Genomic DNA, 18,831 nt, shown 5'->3' with positions numbered 1-18,831 from the left:
GTCTTTAGCAATTTTCCGGGCCTTCCTTCCACACTGACTGATATAGATGTCCTGGATGACAGGGAGCTCGGCCCCAGTGATGTACTGGGCTGTCCGCACAACCCTCTGTAGCGCCATGTGATCGAGGGCGGTGCTGTTGCCATACCAAGCAGTGATACAGCCAGTCAAGATGCTCTCAATGGTACAGCTGTAGAACTTTTTGAGGATTTGAGGGCCCATGCAAACATTTTCAAACTCCTGAGGGGGACAACGAGGAACTTGAAGTTCTCGACCTGCTCCACTGTCAATGTGGACTACTACGTTTCCTGTAGTCCACGATCAGCTCCTTGGTCTTACTGACGTTAAGGGAGAGGTTGTTGCTCTGGCACCACACTGCCAGGTCACTGACCTCCTCCCTGTAGGCTGACTTGTTGTTGACGGTGATTAGGTCTACCACCGTCGTGTTGTCAGCAAAGTTGATTATGGTGTTAGAGTCGTGCGTGGGAGTACAGGAGGGAGCTCTTTTTTGAGTGTCAGCATAGCAGAGGTGATGTAGCCTACCCTTACCACCACGGGATGGCCCGTCAGGAAGTCCAGGATCCAGTTCCTGAGGGAGGTGTTCAGACCCAGAGTCCTATGCTTGATGAGCTTATTTACAATGACGGCCTACACAGGCCAAACTCGGACGACGCCGGGCCAATTGTGCGTCGCCCTATGTGAGAATGAAAAGCATTCTCACATAGGTATTCCACTTATCTAGGTGGGTGAGGGCAGTGTGTAGAGTGATTGAGTCATCTATGGATCTGTTGGAGCGGTATGCAAATTGGAGTGGGTCTAGGGTGTCTGGGATGGTGGAGTTAATGTGTGCCATAACCAGCCTCTCAAAGCACTTCATGATTACAGAAGTGAGTGCTACATGATGGTGGTCATATTAAAACATGTGGGGATTACAGACTGGGACAAGGAGGTTGAAAATGACCGTGAAAATGCCTGCCAACTGTCCTGCGCATGCTCTGAGAACACACCCTGGAATACCGTCGGGCCCCACGGAATTGTGGGTGTTGCCCTGATTGAAGACCTTTCATGTGGTCCTCGGAGAGCGAGATCACCCAATCCTCTTGGTCGGGGAAGGCCCTCACACCCAGCACAAAGCATGCATAAAATGCATTGAGTTAGTCTGGTAAAGAGGCATCGTTGGGCAGATCACGGTTGGGTCTTCCTTCGTAATCCATAATGGACTGTAGCCCCTGCCACATGTGGTGGACGTCGGAGGCTGTGTAATATGATTCCACTTTGTTCCTATATTGTCCTGCTCGTTTGATGACTCTGCAAAGGTCATAGCAGGACTTCTTGTACTTATTCCTGTCTATGGCCGTAGCCTTAGGGTTGTCTATGATAGCTGTGTGTGGTAGCCCAGTTCTTTAGTTTAGCACCAACATTGGTGTTAATCCAAGGTTTTTGACTGGGGAAGCAGCGAACCCTCACCGTGGGGACTTCGTCGCTGATGCATTTTCTAATAAAGCCTGTAACAGAGGTGGTTAGCTTGTCAATGTTATCGGCACAGTCTCAAAACATATTCCAATCAGCGTTAGCAAAGCAGTCCTGAGGCATAATCTCTGTTTCTGGTGACCATTTATCAATGGAGCAAGTCACGGGTACTTCCTGTTTTAGTTTCTGCTTGTAAACAGTTAGCAGGAGTACAGAGTCATGATCTGATTTTCCAAATGACAGACGAGAGAGGGCCTTGTATGCTTGCTTGTGGGTAAAATAACTGTGGTCTAGGACTTTATCACCCCCTAGTGGCGTTTGTGTTTACCTGTGCTGTTCTTTCAGGGCAATGTGTTCCTGCTGTGAAGCTGACAGTCTCTCAGTCTCCTGTTTCAGCTTTACTTCCAACTGAGAATGCTGGGCTTCAAATCGGGCCTACACACACACACACACACACACACACACACACACACACACACACACACACACACACACACACACACACACACACACACACACACACACACACACACACACACACACACACACACACACACACACACACACACACACACACACACACACACACACACTTTGTAAACAAACCCCCAGACCCCCAAATTTGTAAACAACCCCCCAGAGTCATAAGATCTTGTAAACACAGACAAATAGATATGTACCTGTTCCAGAGCCCAGTCCATGCGCTCCGTGTCCCACTCTCTCCGCGCCTCCAGTTTCTCCTCCTCCAGCTGTAGCAGTCCCCCCCTCACTTTGGCCAACTCTCCCCTCACCTCCTCCAACACCTGTCTTACCTCCAACAAATGCTGCTCCTCTCGCTGCTTGCACTCCTTCAAAAAAACACATGCACATACACACACAGGATGGTGTCAAGAAGAATGAACTCCAATTCAAGATGCTTTGAGTTATTTAAAGTTATTTAAAGGACATTGATTCCATTAGGTACACTTCATGCACAATTAAAAAAAACACTTAATACATGGAAATGCTAGTTAGAGACTGCTGTTAGTTGTTAAATAAGAGCTGCTTTCAAGGCTTCCGTTTGCGGCAAACATGTTACTTAGTAACAATTTCAGTTGAATGATTTAAACGGACATTCCAAAATGTTGGACAGGAGAGACAAACCCACCCTTTCCTCTTGTAGTTGATTGGCTAGCTGGACTGTCTGGTCCTCCAGCGATCTTCTCTCATTGGCTGTTTGCTCCTGGAGGCAGGTCAGAGCAGTCTGGGCTTCCTGGGCATGTAGATGCAGCCCGTCACGCTCCACACACAAGAGCTCACACTCACGCCTACAATCACACAGAGACCCTTCCAACTCCACCAACCGCAGCTCCTACACACACACACACACACACACACACACACAGACACACAGACACACAGACACACAGAGAGATAGGTGTAAATGATAGTTCGAGAGAATGTGACTGTGTGTGTGAGTTACTCACCAGCTGTCTGTTGGTTCTCTGTAGTTCCTCAGTGCGTTTCTGCTCTTGCTCCAGGGCCTCGGCAACCTGAGCCAGAGACTGCTCTAATTGACCAAGGGTCTGGAAAACACACATGCACGCACACACTCGTAGTGACATTTGTGAATCCTATGTATATGTGATGATAACAACAGCCAATGACAGTCGCGCCACTTGGTTTGGTATAAAGATGTGGGATGGTGGTGTGGAAATGTAACCACTGTCAAATTCAAACAGAGCTATGGATGCAAGGCAGCAACTTGTTAAATCTTTGTAAGCACATAAATACTGTGTTTGTGCTACCTCTTGCTGCTTTGTATGTCGTCTCTCCGCCAGCTCCTTCTCTTGCTGTAGTCTCTTCACTCCCTCACTCTTCTCCTGCTCATGTTTCCTCCAGCCTTCAACCACCTTAGCCAGGGTCTGATAGATAGACACACACAGGTTATTAGTAATATATGGTGACAGCTTCACCTTGGTATCTGATATTTTCACCATATACAGTATGAGTGAAAAGTTTGGACACACCTACTCATTTGTATTTATTGGGGATCCCCATTAGCTGCTGCCTATTCTTCCTGGGGTCCAAACACACCAAAGCACCCACATTACATATAAAACAAAATATAAAACAGTGAACTATGTTTGTACTGAATGAGCTAAAGATAAAACCCTACACCACCGCATATCCACAACAGAACATTTTCAATACCACCATACAACATCAATGTGTGCGTAAGCATGTTTTTGTACCTGTGTCTCTCATTCAAGGGTATTTCTTTATTTGTACTATTTTCTACATTGAAGAATAATAGTGAAGACATCAAAATTATTAAATAACAAACATGGAATCACGTAGCAACCAGAAAAGTGTTAAACAAATCAAAATATGTTAAAAGTTAATTTGTGGAATTTCTTTCCTTAATGCATTTGAGCCATCAGTTGTGTTGTGACAAGGGAGGGGTGGTATATAGAAGATTTGGTAAAAGACCAAGTCCATATTATGGCAAGAACAGCTCAAATCAGCAAAGAGAAACGACAGTCCATCATTACTTTAAAACATGAAGGTCAGTCAAAACGGAAAATGTCAGTAACTTTTAAAGTTTATTCAAGTGCAGACGCAAAAACCATCAAGCGCTAGGATTAAACTGGCTCTCATGAAGACCACCACAGGAAAGGAAGACCCAGAGTTAGACCCAGAGTTACCTCTGTTGCAGAGGATAAGTTCATTAGAGTTAACTGCACCTCAGATTGCAGCCCGTCACAGAGTTCAAGTAACAGACACATCTCAACATCGACTGTTCAGAGAAGACTGCGAGAATCAATGGATATTAAACGGGTGAAAATCTGTCCTTTGGTCTGATGAGTCTAATTAGTAGATTTCTGGTTCCAACCGCCATGTCTTTGTGAGATGCAGAGTAAGTGGACAGATGATCTCTGCATGTGTGGTTCTCACGTGAAGCATGGAGGTGGTGTGATGGTACTTTTCTGGTGACACCATCTGTGATTTATTATATTTATTTAGGCAAACTTAACCAGCATGGCTACCACAGCGATACACCATCCCATCTGGTGTGCACTTAGTGGGACTACCATTTGTTGTTCAACAGGACAATGACCCAAAACACACCTCCAGGCTGTGTAAGCGCTATTTGACCAAGAAGGAGAGTGATGGAGTGCTGCATCAGATGACCTGGCCTTCACAATCACCCGACCTCAACCCAATTGAAATTACTTGGGATGAGTTGGACCGCAGAGTGAAGGAAAAGCAGCCAACAAGTGCTCAGCATATGTGGGAACTCCTTCAAGACTGTTGGAAAAACATTTCAGTTGAAGCTGGTTGAGCGAATGCCAAGAGTGTGCAAAGTTGTCATCAAGGCAAAGGGTGGGTATTTTGAAGAACCGAAAATCTCAAATATATTTTGATTTGTTTAACACTATTTTGGTTACTACATGATTCCATGTGTTATTTCACAGTTTAGATGTCTTCAATATTATTCTACAATGTAGAAAATAGTACAAATAAAGAAACATTCTTGAAAGAGTAGGTGTGTCCAAACTTTTGACAGGTACTGTAGATAACACCCATCCTAAAGATTTGCATGTGTGTGGGAGAGAGCTAGAGAGAGAGAAACAGAGAGAGAGCAAGAGTGTGTATGAGTGTAAGGTGTGTCCACACCTTATCCAGCTGCTCGATCATGACGTCCTTCTTCCGGTCAGCTGACAAAGCGAGAGCCAATCTTTGCTGCAGCTCCAGAGCCTTACTCTGCAAAACCAGTACGTGCCGCTCACACTGCTAGAGACACACTTAACGTCACAAACCTGCAGCCCCTGCACGTCACACTGCTCCTGACTAGGGTTGTCCCGATACCAATATTGGGATAGTGGTACCGTGACAACCCTACTACAGACGCACAGTTACACACCAGGCAGCACCTGCCCCACACACACACATCTGCCCCTCATACTGGCACATAGAGAGGGGTTAGACACCAGGCTAAAGCAGGGCTGATCCTCAGGAATTGGAAGGTATTGGGGGCCAAAGATCATATCAGGATCAGTGATCATGTGTTTACCTTGCGGCTGGTCCTCTCCCTGTCTAGGCTCTCCCTAAGGACAGTGGCTTCCGGGGAGGAGAAGACACCATCAGAACGCAGACGAGAAGAATAACGCGGGAACAACTCCTCTAAACCTCCTACCCCACCACTGGAGAAGAGAATAAGAAAAGTGCAATTTGTTTTACATTTAGACAAATACGTACCGACTACATAGCTATTATAGAGAACACAAAAACGTATCAAAAAACTAAAATAGAGAAGGTGTATAGTGTTACCCAAGTAGCTGTGAGGTGCTGTCACTGTTAAATGACTGGTTGGGACTCTCTGTAACACTGCTGCCTCCTGCAGGACAATAAGAGGGAATACCATATTGGCAAAGTTTGTGTGTGTGTGTTTGTGAGAGTGGCGTGTCTGTCTGTCTGTCTCCTTTTTCTTCAGTGTGTGTAATCCATTCCCTGAATCCCAAATACAAATCAGCTCCTACCCCCTAGGCACAGATCTAAGAGGATTGGATAGGTGTAAGCAATATGGTGGTGGTTCCACCTAGGGTTGGGTGATGTCAACCTCTGTCCTATCGTGATTATGTTCCCATAAAACATTGTTATATACGATGCGATCACCCCCCAAAAAGTGTGCTAAAACTACAGTTGTGCTATAACGCAAAAAAATATGCAACTGGACGTATCATGGCGAAAGATAACGTTGTTGAAAGCCTGAGCAGAGGCTAAATGCAGGCAATGGCAAATATTTTCTAATATTCCTTTCTTGTGGAGGAGCAGAAAAGGTTTGTGTGTGGCGCACACATGATGCAGCAGTGACCGACGAGGAACGGGCTGTCTTATCATAGTGAGCTAGGTTATAGGCCTACAGGCTGGGTAGAAGCGGTCTATAGTCGTCAGAACTGGATAATAATATTGTTTGTTCCATCTTTCATAAAGCTTTGTTCCATCTTTCATAAAGCTGTGATTGAGAATACACTACGCCTAGTCTATGAACTTTCATTCTTGTTATTTTTGAAAGCCACAACTTTAGGACATCTTCGTAGGTTAGAATATTTGGGAAATAAGCTAGTATTGATAAGTTAAAGTTATCTTAAAGCTTTTATGATAGTCGGAGAACAGCTTCAGGATATCTCGCAGGTCCCATGAAATTGAATTTAAGACGAGACCTTTTTAATGCCACTTAATGCAATTTAATAAAAATGATCAGGCCTGCGTGTGCCACACAACTGTCTATATTCCTTTCTAGAAAGAAGCCCATGTTGGCAAAAAGTAGTATTTTTAGGGCTGGCTCGTTCCCCAAAGGCTACAGCCTACATGGCTCATATCAGGCAGGTGTGCTATTTTAGCAATGAACAATCTCCTATAGCCTGTTGTAGCATAGTGGCTAGACTATAAGTGGCTGAAGCATGGGGTTTCCCAATGACTAATCATTCACTAGATAAACTAAGTGGTCAAAATGTTTCCTTTGATACCAATATCAGCTTAGAATGATAATACCACTATGTAAAAAATGCCTTAAAGTCAAATATACAGCACTGTTACTGTATAAAACATGGTCAGAACCCTATCCGGAGAGCTAGGGTTCTGGGTGTGCAGCCTTTTGATCCAGCACTGCTCAAACACACCTGAGTCAGCTTGACAAGTTCCTGTTGAGCATTTGATTTGTTGAAGTGGGTATATAAAAGAGTAGGGCTGGAACAAAAGTCTACACAACCAGTAACTCTCTTGGAGGTATTATGCTATAACATTAGAACATTGGCCTACAACTAAAAAATAATTCTCATTCACTGAATTTCGTATCAATGGCTATACTTTTAAGCAAAGTAGCTAAGCGCGAGGACTCTAGAATGACTTTTTCCAGTGCCAAGTAAGACATGGAAGTAGTTAGCTATTTCATCTAACATCTTCAGGGAAAGCATGACCGATATTTTGATTTGCAACATGTCAAAATAGGATCCAGAATAATATATTTTTGGGCTCTTCAGATTCGTTTGCCTGCATTTTGTTTTTTTATATTGGCCTAGGCTTTGCATATATGCTACATAATTTACCACCTGAATAAGTGGGAACTCATAAAACCATTACAGTGCCTTCAGAAAGTATTCCCTTTACTTTTTCCAAATGTTGTTGTGCTACAGCCTGAATTTAAAATGGATTGCGATTTTTTTGTCATTAACATTATGGGGTAGGCCAAAGTGGAACGTTTTTCCGTTTAAAAAAAACACATTTTTTACTAATTAATTAAAAATGAAAAGCTGAAATCCCCATTTATTTTTAAAGGTCTCTCAGACCTCTGTGAATTTTAAACACAAATTCAACTACAAAGGCCAAGGAGGTTTTCCAATGCCTCACAAAGGGCACCTATTGGTAGATGGGTAAAAATAAATAAAAAAGCAGCATTGAATATCCCGCTCAAGGATTTCACCATGAGACCAATGGTGACTTTACAGAGAGTTAGAGTTTAATGGCTGTGATAAGATCAAATGGATAAACAACATTGTAGTAACTCCACAATACTAACCTAATTGACAGAGTGAAAAGGAAACTTGTACAGATTATTTGTGAGGGGGTTCTCAAAAACATGCATCCTGTTTGCAAACAAGGCACACTAAAGTGATACTGCAAAAAAAAGTGGCAGAAGAGTGGAGGCTAGGTCGGGAAGCGCTTCGGTGGAGAGGCCCTATAACTAGCCAGAGGCCTACTTCAAACAGGCCGAAAAGTTTATAAAAAAAATTTAAAAAAGTAAACTTACATGAAAAACAGAAGAATAACTAACAAATAAAAGTTAACGAGTAAACACTGTTGCTAAACAGGTAACAAGGAGAAGCAGCAGTCTAGCACAATGCTAGCACATACTCTCGCACAAAAATGATGTCGTGTTGTCGTCTATCAAATTGTTTAGGCTACCTTGCTCTCTCCTCTGGCAACCACCCGACTAGCACTGGCACACAAAGAGGCATCTTGAAAGTGTGCCTGGAGTATTTTTTGTATATTTTTTCCTCTTTTTTTGCCAGTGGAAACAAACAAAAGTTGCAGCACAATATAACGGAAAAACTTCAGTCACCACTGCCGCATTTAAGACCTTTGAAAACTGAATTTAATACATTTTAAGATTTAAGGCCTTTAAACTCATTTAAGAGTGTTTAAGATCCCATGGACCCCAAGGTTATTCGCCATTTGGATTTCAACCTTGCATGTAGGGGTTTTCCCAGCCCGCATGGATTTCTTTCTTAATAAGCTTACCCCTTGTGTAGTGTTCATGCTGTTATTCACCCAATGTTCGCAGCTGTAGCCAGTCACCAGCTTGTCTAAATGGTCCACCCACCTTTTGTGGCATTATAATCCATTGTGATTTTTTTTTTCTTTTTCAGGGCACTCATGAGTACCACATTACTCCTTTCTTTGGCACGTAAGACACGTCGGCCGAGCTTCCCTCTGTCCCAATCTGGGTTCAACGCCATATAGTGTGGCTCATTCCCCGGGAATGACAATATTTCTCCTCCTGCAGGCTGCTGATGAGCTGGTTGCTGACGGGCTGGTCCTGGGGCTGGCTGAGGGTCAATCTCATCCTATTCTTTCAACTCACTGTCAGACTCCGAATTGACAGACACATGAAAATTCTTAATCTTCCAAAGTGGAAGACACTCCGCTCTCTACAAAAATAATTTCTAAGGCCCTCTGAGCAGAGATCATTTTTGCCATACTGATTGATTGTGGTAAGGAGTCACACATGCAAAGCTATTTATTTTTTGTGCTCCTCCCCTAATTTGCATAATAAGGGAAAGTACTTTATTTTGATAAATTCAGTTTTGTAATAAAATTGTGCAGGTTCCTGCAAGACATTGTGTAGCTTCACATACTACAAAAAGGTAAAAAGTGTGAGAAAAGAGGAAGACAGACAGCGCCAAGAACCTGTTGAAACAGCAGGCCCAGGGATGAGGAAAACAGAGTGAAGGCACACAGCAAACCTACTTGTTTTCACCTAGCTAATTTTACCAACATCGGACACCCCCTAACTTCGGACACTCTTTAGCGGTTGAAGGATTAAAATCACCTCAAGCTCAACATAAAAAATGTTCAACTCCTGACATTTAATTCTAGTTCAAATGCCATGTCTTAGGTCAGTTAGGATCACCGCTTTATTTTAAGAATGTGAAATGTCAGAATAATAGAGAATGATTTATTTAATCTTTATTTCTTTCATCACATTCCCAGTGGGTCAGAAGTTTACATACCAAATACTAATTGAGTGTAGCATAACCTTTCAATTGTTTAACTTGGGTCAAATGTTTCCGGTAGCCTTCCACAAGCTTTCCACAATAAAATGGGTGAATTTTGGCCCATTCCTCCTGACAGAGCTGGTGTAACTGAATCAGGTTTGTAGGCCTCCTTGCTCGCACACACTTTTTCAGTTCTGCCCACACATTTTCTATAGGATTGAGGTCAAGGCTTTGTGATGCCCACTCCAATACCTTGACTTGGTTGTCCTTAAGCCATTTTTCCACAACTTTGGAAGTATTCTGCTTCCAATACATCCACATAAGTTCCCTTCCTCATGATGCCATCTATTATGTGAAGTGAACCAGTCCCTCCTGCAGTAAAGCACCCCCACAACATGATGCTGCCACCACCGTGCTTCACAGTTGGGATGGTGTTCTTCGGCTTGCAAGCCTCCCCCTTTTTCCTCCAAACATAACAATGGTCATTATGGCCAAACAGTTCTATTCTTGTTTCATCAGACCAGAGGACATTTCCCCAAAAAGTATGATCTTTGTCCCCATGTGCACTTGCACACCATAGTCTGGCTTTTTTATAGTGGTTTTGGAGCAGTGGCTTCTTCCTTGCTGAGCAGCCTTTCAGGTTATGTCGATATAGGACTTGTTTTACTGTGGAATTATCAAATCAAATGTCTTTATAAAGCCCTTCTTACATCAGTTGATATCTCAAAGTGCTTTACAGAAACGCAGCCTAAAACCCCAAACAGCAAGCAATGCAGGTGTATAACTTTTGTACCCGTTTCCTCCAGCATCTACACAAGGTCCTTTGCTGTTGTTCTGGGATTGATTTGCACTTCTCGCACCAAAGTACGTTCATCTCTAGGAGACAGAGCGCGTCTCCTCCCTGAGCGTTATGACGGCTGCGTTGTCCCATGGTGTTTATACTTGCGTACTATTGTTTGCACAGATGAACGTGGTCCCTTCAGGTTGAGTTTGAAGGTAGGCCTTGAAATACATCCACAGGTACACCTCCAATTGACTCAAATGATGTCAATTAGCCTATCAGAAGCTTCTAAAGCCATGACATCATTTTCTGGAATTTTACAAGCTGTTTAAAGGCACAGTCAACTTAGTGTATATAAATTCTGACCCACTGGAATTGTGATACAGTGAATTATAAGTGAAATCATCTTTCTGTAAAGATGAAAAATTAAACTATAGTTTAACAAGAAATTTGTGGAGTGGTTGAAAAACAAGTTTTAATAACCAAGTGCATGTAAACTTCCGACTTCAACTGTATATGAATGGTTAATGAGTAATAGGCCTGTGGAAATATTGAAAAATGTATTATGACTTATCAATGACAGTTGCACTTCTGATTATACTATTTACATAATTAAATGAATACTTTGCTTGTGACTGACAGGTAACAAAGTATAGAACGTCAAAGTGGAACTCCATTGTGGCCTTGTTTTCCGTAATTTTTTTTGCAAGAGGTAGATCTTGGTTTACATTTGGACTTGGCATGTGATCTTAGGCTTGAAAAAGTTGGTGACCACTGGGCTATAGCAAATAGGAATAGGCAAATTAGAATGTCACTTGTCCTGCGATACTTTTTACTCCACGGCACCAGTCAAGTTCAAATACGCTAAACCATCGTCGATCACATGTCGTCGCCATAGACGATGGCTGTCAATCATCGTCAATAGATAATGCCTTCATAATATCGCCCAACCCTAGTTTCACCTCCATCATGCCCTCTGACAAGTCAGGTGGATTTTTTTATATATATATTTTTTTTACATATTGTGGACATCCATCCATTCCTCTATGATCTGTGCCTATGGGGGGGGGGGGGGGGGGGGGGGGGTACAGGCTATGGGTTGGTTTGGGATAGAAGGAGAGTCTCCAGGGTCTCACCCTCTGTCTCCAATGTGGGTGTGCTTCTCAGCATGGTTTGAAGGTGAGCTCTGACATTCTCCATGTCCTGGATATGTCTCATGCCATTCTGCAACCAACACACCAACATGAAGTCACACACACAATCGCACACATACAACAAACACGTGTCGGATGTAAGGGGTTAGTTACAGTGAGTCTGCTGCTGTAGTCCACACTGGTGTTGAGATTATCACCCATCTCCTCTACCAACACCCTATCTTCCTCCCCCTCCTCCTCCTGTCTCCCCCCGGGGGAGAGGGTGTGAAGGTTCAGGGGGGATCTAGCCATACCCCCTTCCTCCCCCCCCAGCTGAGGAGAAGAAAACTGAAATGACACCTGTCTGGAGACACACAGAGATAGTTAGAGTGAGACATGACACTGTCCATCAACCAGTCTGTCTATTTGCATGTTGAGTTGGGTTCAGTCTTATTTCTTGACAAGAGGGGGGTGAGGTTGTTTCTGGGAGCATAGGGATTGTTTCTGGACAGGGCCAGGGTTACCTGTGAGTGTGGCCTGGTGATGGTTGACCTTTGGCCTGGAGATCTCGGGTGAGTTGCAGCGAGGAGTAGAGGCGGGCTGTGACCTCACAAGACTCATCCCATGGGGAACGGTGCGAGGAAGGCCAGGAGCGGATCAGAGAGGGGGAGGGGGGGGCTTGTTTAGAAAGGGAAGCAGTGAGGATAGAAATGGGGGGAGGAGAGGTGGGGGCTGATATATGCAAAGGTTCTTTGTCACTTAGTAGTTCTTCACACCTGGTTGATGCCATCCCTGAACAGAGTAAACAGTCAGTGTAGAAAATACTGAATCAGTCAGAGTTTCTGTACAATCACCAACCACATGAGCTAGTTACAGTTGAGCTAGTTACCTATGTTCACAAATAATAACTTTCGCAGTGAACTCGTTCGTCAGCTAACGTTACTTAGCTAGCAAACTAACCAACGTTAACTGTTGCAGTACATTTGATTGTTCTAAAAAAAGTTCCTATTTAATTCGCTAGTTAATTAGCAACAAAATAAACCAAAACATTAACCAACTTAGTGAGCAAATAACACAGAGGTAATGTTAGTCAACTAACGTTAACTAGGCAATTTTGATGCCGTTTGTTTGTTGTGGCAACGTCGGTAGTCCAGCAACAGGAAAGTGACTAACCCTAAGATTTGGCTGTATAAAGTTATGACGACAGCTAGCAATATATGGGAGACCAACAAGTGAGACATTACTAGCTAACTAGCTTCACATTTTCAAATCAAGCTAGCGTACTGTAGATTATAGTGACGCATAACGGTAAAACAAGCTCAGCTAGCTAACAAGCGACATTAGTTTAGTATTACTCTGGTTAGGCTAACAAACACACAATCCCACCCTACCTATCGGTTGAGAGTGGCTGTGTACGTACCCGCTACAATTGGAAAACTCCCGGGCGCGAAAAGGTAGTGGATAGCTAACTACTGTACCGAGCTATCCTTCAGTGGTAGCTTCTAGCTAACGTTACCAGGAGGCTATCAACATCTAGTCAGTATATTGATGCTCTTTGGTACAGTACTAACGTTAGCTAACGGGAAGAAGAAGAATAAAAAAAACTCCCGGGGCCTGATTTTAAAAAACAATAATAAAAAAAATAGCGCTTGGTTGTGTTAACTAACGGCACTTCGCTTGTTTAAGATACGACACGTCCGGTATTGAAGTCCACACACCAGTCGTTTCCTTCTTCTTCTCTGGTATAATAATGGCGTTCGAATGTGCATGCCGCCACCTACTGCGCATGTTGAAAATATCCCAAAAACTGAAAATATTTGTGGTGGTTGGGGAACCTTCATACAAACAGTTGTGTAAAGTACTCAAGTAAAAATAATTTCAAGTACTACTTAATAGTGGCGGAACTAGAGTTTTATACATGGGGTGGCCAGGGGGTGTCCAAGGCTACTTCGGGGGTCCAAATGTTGGTTATGTTTCCACTTGCCTCTAAAGAAAGGTGTATTTAAAGCATTCTTATTGGTTGGTTCAACTGATTTATTTCACCTTTATTTAACCAGGTAGGCAAGTTGAGAACAAGTTCTCATTTACAATTGCGACCGGGCCAAGATAAAGCAAAGCAGTTCGACACATACAACAACACAGAGTTACACATGGAGTAAAACAAACATACAGTCAATAATACAGTAGAAACAAGTCTATATACGATGTGAGCAAATGAGGTGAGATAAGGGAGGTAAAGGCAAAAAAAGGCCATTGTGGCAAAGTAAATACAATATAGCAAGTAAAACACTGGAATGGTTGATTTGCAGTGGAAGAATGTGCAAAGTAGAAATAAAAATAATGGGGTGCAAAGGAGCAAAATAAATAAATAAATAAAATAAATACAGTAGGGAAAGAGGTAGTTGTTTGGGCTAAATTATAGATGGGCTATGTACAGGTGCAGTAATCTGTGAGCTGCTCTGACAGCTGGTGCTTAAAGCTAGTGAGGGAGATAAGTGTTTCCAGTTTCAGAGATTTTTGTAGTTCGTTCCAGTCATTGGCAGTAGAGAACTGGAAGGAGAGGCGGCCAAAGAAAGAATTGGTTTTGGGGGTGACCAGAGAGATGTACCTGCTGGAGCGTGTGCTACAGGTGGGTGATGCTATGGTGACCACTCTCAGAGGGAGTTGTGCGCAAAAGAGAAAGGTGGCCATTTTTACTCCCAGTCCTAGTGAAAAGCCAACTGTCCTGGTTGATATATTATCGAATAGATATTTGAAAAACACCCTGAGGATTGATTATAAAAAATGTTTGACATGTTTCTGTGGACATTATGGATATAATTTGGAATTTTTGTCTGTGTTGTCATGACCGGTTTTTCCGGTGGATTCCTTGGCATAACGCACCAAACGAACTGAGGTATTTGGATATAAAAAATATCTTTATGGAACAAAAGGAACATTTGTTGTCTAACTGGGAGTCTCGTGAGTGAAAACATCCGAAGATCATCAAAGGTAAACTATTAATTTGATTGCTTTTCTGATTTTCGTGACCAAGTTACCTGATGCTAAGTGTACTTATTGTTTTGTCAAGCGATCGATAAACTTACATAAACGCTTGTATTGCTTTCACTGTAAAGCATAATTTAAAATCTGAGACAACAGGTGGATTAACAAAAGGCTAAGCTGTGTTTTTCAACATTGCACTTGTGATTTCATGAATATTAATATTTTCTAGTAATATTATTTGACAGTGGCGCTATGCTATTCAGCGTTGCTGATGACAATTACACCGGATCCGGGATGGGTGGTTCAGAGAGGTTAACATGCATGATACCAAGGCTATTACGGTTACAGAAGTCATCAAAAGAGAGTGCCTGGGGAATAGGAGTGGAGCTAGGCACTGCAGGGCCTGGATTCACCTCTACATCACCAGAGGAAAAGAGGAGGAGTAGGATAAGGGTACTGCTAAAAGCAATGAGAATTTGTTGTCTAGAACGTCTGGAACAGAGAGTAAAAGGAGGTTTCTGGGGGTGATGAAATAGCTTCATGGTATAATGTACAGACAAAGGTATGGTAGGATGTGAATACAGTGGAGGTAAACCTAGGTATTGAGTGATGATGAAAGAGATTTTGTCTCTAGAAACATAATTGAAACCAGAAGATGTCATCGCATGTGTGGGTGGTGGAACTAATAGGTTGGATAAGGTATAGTGAGCAGGACTAGAGGCTCTACAGTGAAATAAGCCAATAAACACTAACCAGAACAGCAATGGACAAGGCATATTGACATTATTAAGGAGAGACATGCTTAGTTGAGTGATCAAAAGTGTCCAGTGAGTAGTGAGGTTGGTTGGGCTCACGGCGATTCAGACAGCTAGCCGGGCCATCGGTAGCAAGCTAGCATAGGATGGGGGTCTGTTTTTAGCCACCTCGTGCGTTTCTGTCAGTAGGATTATTGGGGTTCCGTGTGGTAGAGGGGATCAATCCAATTCGCAAAAAAAAATAGATATAGTTATAGAGGCCCAAGAAAAAAAATTGTCCTATAGATCTATTCAGATAGCAGCCGATAAGACATCTAACGATTAGCGGGCCGCAGATGAGCGTTCAGGTAACGTCGCGACGGAGGAGCCAGCTGGATAACTCCCTCGGGCAGATAACGTTGGTAGTCCAGTTGTGAAGGCCCGGTGGGGCTCCGCGTTGGCAGTAAAACAGGTCCGGATAGGTAATTGTAGCCCAGGAGTGGCTGATGGAACTCTTCAGCTGGCTAGCTCCGGAATAATTTATGTTTGCTCCGGGATCGACATAAGCCGATAGTTACACGGATAGCAGCTAGCTAGCTGCGAGATCCAGGTATAAATGATGACAATAAGGCGTGTTGTGATTGGCCCCGCATGCAGATAGGGGGAGATCGCGAACGTCTCCCCAGTATGAAAATGTGATGCAAGGGCTTTTACCATCGACAGCCATCAACATTGTTAAGCCCTGCACAACTAACGTGCTGTTTCATATTTAACAACATAAATAAATAATGCTTAACTGGGACCACTGGCTGGGGTGATTTATTTGGACAAAACACAACGCAAGGAGAGTACGATTTACATCTGTTAGACATAGACCATGACAGAAAATGTATGCAAATCTAACCTGGCATCTAAAGAGCATGAATGAATCCTATGATTGGTGATTAGAGATAGAATTGATAATTGTCAGTGTCTCTAGCTTGGACCTGCAGCTCAATTTCTTTCTCTCGCACGCACGCACGCACGCACGCACGCACGCACGCACGCACGCACTCACACACACACACACACACACACACACACACACACACACACACACACACACACACACACACACACACACACACACACACACACACACACAGGGTCACTCTGTTTTCATGAATATATAATCTGGGTCTTCTAAGTGTTGAACATCCAGAAAATAAAGCTCAAGCACCAAGTAGATAAGATAGCATGTGTGTGTTACATAAATTGCATAGTTTATTTACAAAAAATGATATTGACAAAAAAACATACTGCAATTTGACATACCAGGTATGAAGCAGAAATGGGCTTGAAAAATAAAAATAATTTTGATGCCCATCAATATTACAAACTTACTGTATCATATTTACGCTCCTATATATTATGTTAACTAATAACAAAGAAAAGTTTTGGAATTGGCCTAATCAAAACCAAATTAAATCTGTGGATTTATCATTTTAGAATGTCAGTGTACTAGTTAGTACACAGTGCAGGTTTTAATCATGACCAGAGGGACTGCCTAAGTGCCAAATTATCCTAGGTAGATTTAAAACAGCATAATTCTGTGGTTCTAGTGAGAACTGGCAAAATGTTTCACAAACTCCTCCATGTTGAGGGAGCGTGCCCTCCTTGACTCAACACTAAGAATTCCCTGGTGACTTAACCTGTCATCAACCATCGTTGTCCTAAGGTGGGTTTTAATCAGTTTTAAAGCTGAGAACTTTCTCTCGCAAGAAGCATTGCTGACTGGTGTAAACAACAGAAATCTTACAAAGTCGAAATAGCTCATGGAAGTCCTCTTTACAAGGTTCTAGAAACACAACAAAGTCAGGGAGAGTAGACGGTCTGTCTCTTCCACTTATCTCTCTCCTATTAAGAAGCTGCTTGGTTTGATGAACCTCATATTTGAGGTCCTCTAAATCTGACTCGAAGGTCTGGGCAAAGGCAAACAGAGGCGCTTCATTCAAGAATGTTGTACTCTTTGTGTTGAGAGACTGGATCCCGCAATTATTCTTTGAAAAAAATGCCTTTGCAGCTCAGCTGTGAGACTGTCACGCACCTGATAAATAATAACTCTTTGGAAGCTCACCATCACTTTGGTCACTATTTTTCTGTCCTACAGTGCTCATCATCAATGAGTCGTGAAGTCTTAAGCTTCTTTTAGGCTGTCATACATACTGTTTGTACACAAATCAAATCAAATCAAATCAAATGTATTTATATAGCCCTTCGTACATCAGCTGATATCTCAAAGTGCTGTACAGAAACCCAGCCTAAAACCCCAAACAGCAAGCAATGCAGGTGTAGAAGCACGGTGGCTAGGAAAAACTCCCTAAAAAAGGCCAAAACCTAGGCAGAAACCCAGAGAGGAACCAGGCTATGAGGGGTGGCCAGTCCTCTTCTGGCTGTGCCGGGTGGAGATTATAACAGAACATGGCCGAGATTTTCAAACGTTCATAGATGACCAGCAGGGTCAAATAATAATAATCACAGTAGTTGTAGAGGATGCAACAGGACAGCACCTCAAGAGTAAATCTGAACTGTTTAAGGTTCCATAGCCACAGGCAGAACAGTTGAAACTGGAACAGCAGCAGGGCCAGGTGGACTGGGGACAGCAAGGAGTCATCATGCCAAGTAGTCCTGACGCATGGTCCTAGGGCTTAGGTCCTCCGAGAGAGAGAAAGAGAGAATTAGAGAGAGCATACTTAAATTCACACAGGACACCAGAAAAGACAGAAGTACTCCAGATATAACAAACTGACCCTAGCCCCCCAACACATAAACTACTGCCGTATAAATACTGGAGGCTGAGACAGGAGGGGTCAGGAGACACTGTGGCCTAATCCGAGACCCCCGGACAGGGCCAAACAGGAAGGATATAACCCCACCCACTTTGCCAAAGCTCTACACAATATTGTGCTGCTGATGCCAGGTGCCATAGCAGTCTCTTTCTGCTGTAAAGTGAGTATCAACAGGTATAATACACAGATATATATGAATATATTATTATAGACCTGCTAGATCTACTGTCTCTTTTATATTATGACATTTCAGCTAGGTCTACTGTCTCTATAATATGATAGACCAGATAGATCTACTGTCTTTATTATATTACAACAGACCAGCTGTATCTACTGTCTTCATTTCACTTTGGCCATTGTTGTGGGCCTGCCCTCCCCTCAACAGCCTCAAATAGGCTATTTGATGTGGGTTGCGGTGGGGCGGCAGACACATGCATCTCACATTTCATGACATTACAGTGCCTTGCGAAAGTATTCGGCCCCCTTGAACTTTGCGACCTTTTGCCACATTTCAGGCTTCAAACATAAAGATATAAAACTGTATTTTTTTGTGAAGAATCAACAACAAGTGGGACACAATCATGAAGTGGAACGACATTTATTGGATATTTCAAACTTTTTTAACAAATCAAAAACTGAAAA

At 42.9% G+C, this 18,831-nt stretch overlaps 2 protein-coding genes across 4 annotated transcripts in view; both read right to left on the bottom strand.

Annotated features, from left to right (window-relative positions):
• The window catches only part of LOC139418758 (centrobin, centrosomal BRCA2 interacting protein), a 42,533-nt gene extending 29,181 nt beyond the window's left edge, over positions 1 to 13,352 (bottom strand). Inside the window, exons 1-12 of one of the 3 annotated variants that reach the window (XM_071168434.1) lie at positions 13,063 to 13,352; positions 12,167 to 12,434; positions 11,817 to 12,006; positions 11,646 to 11,733; positions 5,782 to 5,848; positions 5,525 to 5,654; positions 5,128 to 5,244; positions 3,255 to 3,371; positions 2,934 to 3,032; positions 2,615 to 2,818; positions 2,148 to 2,315; positions 1,796 to 1,902 (exon numbers count right to left, since the gene is read on the bottom strand). In XM_071168434.1, the coding sequence (XP_071024535.1) occupies positions 1,796 to 1,902; positions 2,148 to 2,315; positions 2,615 to 2,818; positions 2,934 to 3,032; positions 3,255 to 3,371; positions 5,128 to 5,244; positions 5,525 to 5,654; positions 5,782 to 5,848; positions 11,646 to 11,733; positions 11,817 to 12,006; positions 12,167 to 12,432 (1,553 nt within the window). In that variant the 5' untranslated portion in view covers positions 12,433 to 12,434; positions 13,063 to 13,352. The remainder of the gene's footprint in view (positions 1 to 1,795; positions 1,903 to 2,147; positions 2,316 to 2,614; positions 2,819 to 2,933; positions 3,033 to 3,254; positions 3,372 to 5,127; positions 5,245 to 5,524; positions 5,655 to 5,781; positions 5,849 to 11,645; positions 11,734 to 11,816; positions 12,007 to 12,166; positions 12,435 to 13,062) is intronic. The other 2 variants (XM_071168436.1, XM_071168435.1) reach the window with 2 other exon arrangements.
• A 4,644-nt stretch (positions 13,353 to 17,996) lies between these two features.
• Positions 17,997 to 18,831, bottom strand: part of LOC139419640 (mitochondrial fission 1 protein-like) — a 40,408-nt gene continuing 39,573 nt past the window's right edge. The window contains exon 7 of the mRNA XM_071169625.1: positions 17,997 to 18,047. The gene's annotated coding sequence lies outside the window, so the exon portion shown is untranslated. The remainder of the gene's footprint in view (positions 18,048 to 18,831) is intronic.

This window comes from Oncorhynchus clarkii, chromosome 10, assembly GCF_045791955.1.
Source record: "Oncorhynchus clarkii lewisi isolate Uvic-CL-2024 chromosome 10, UVic_Ocla_1.0, whole genome shotgun sequence".
In the NCBI taxonomy this organism is placed as follows: Eukaryota; Metazoa; Chordata; class Actinopteri; order Salmoniformes; family Salmonidae; genus Oncorhynchus; species Oncorhynchus clarkii.
The sequence above is the reverse complement of the archived record's forward strand: the minus strand, read 5'-3'. Positions and strand labels throughout refer to the sequence as shown.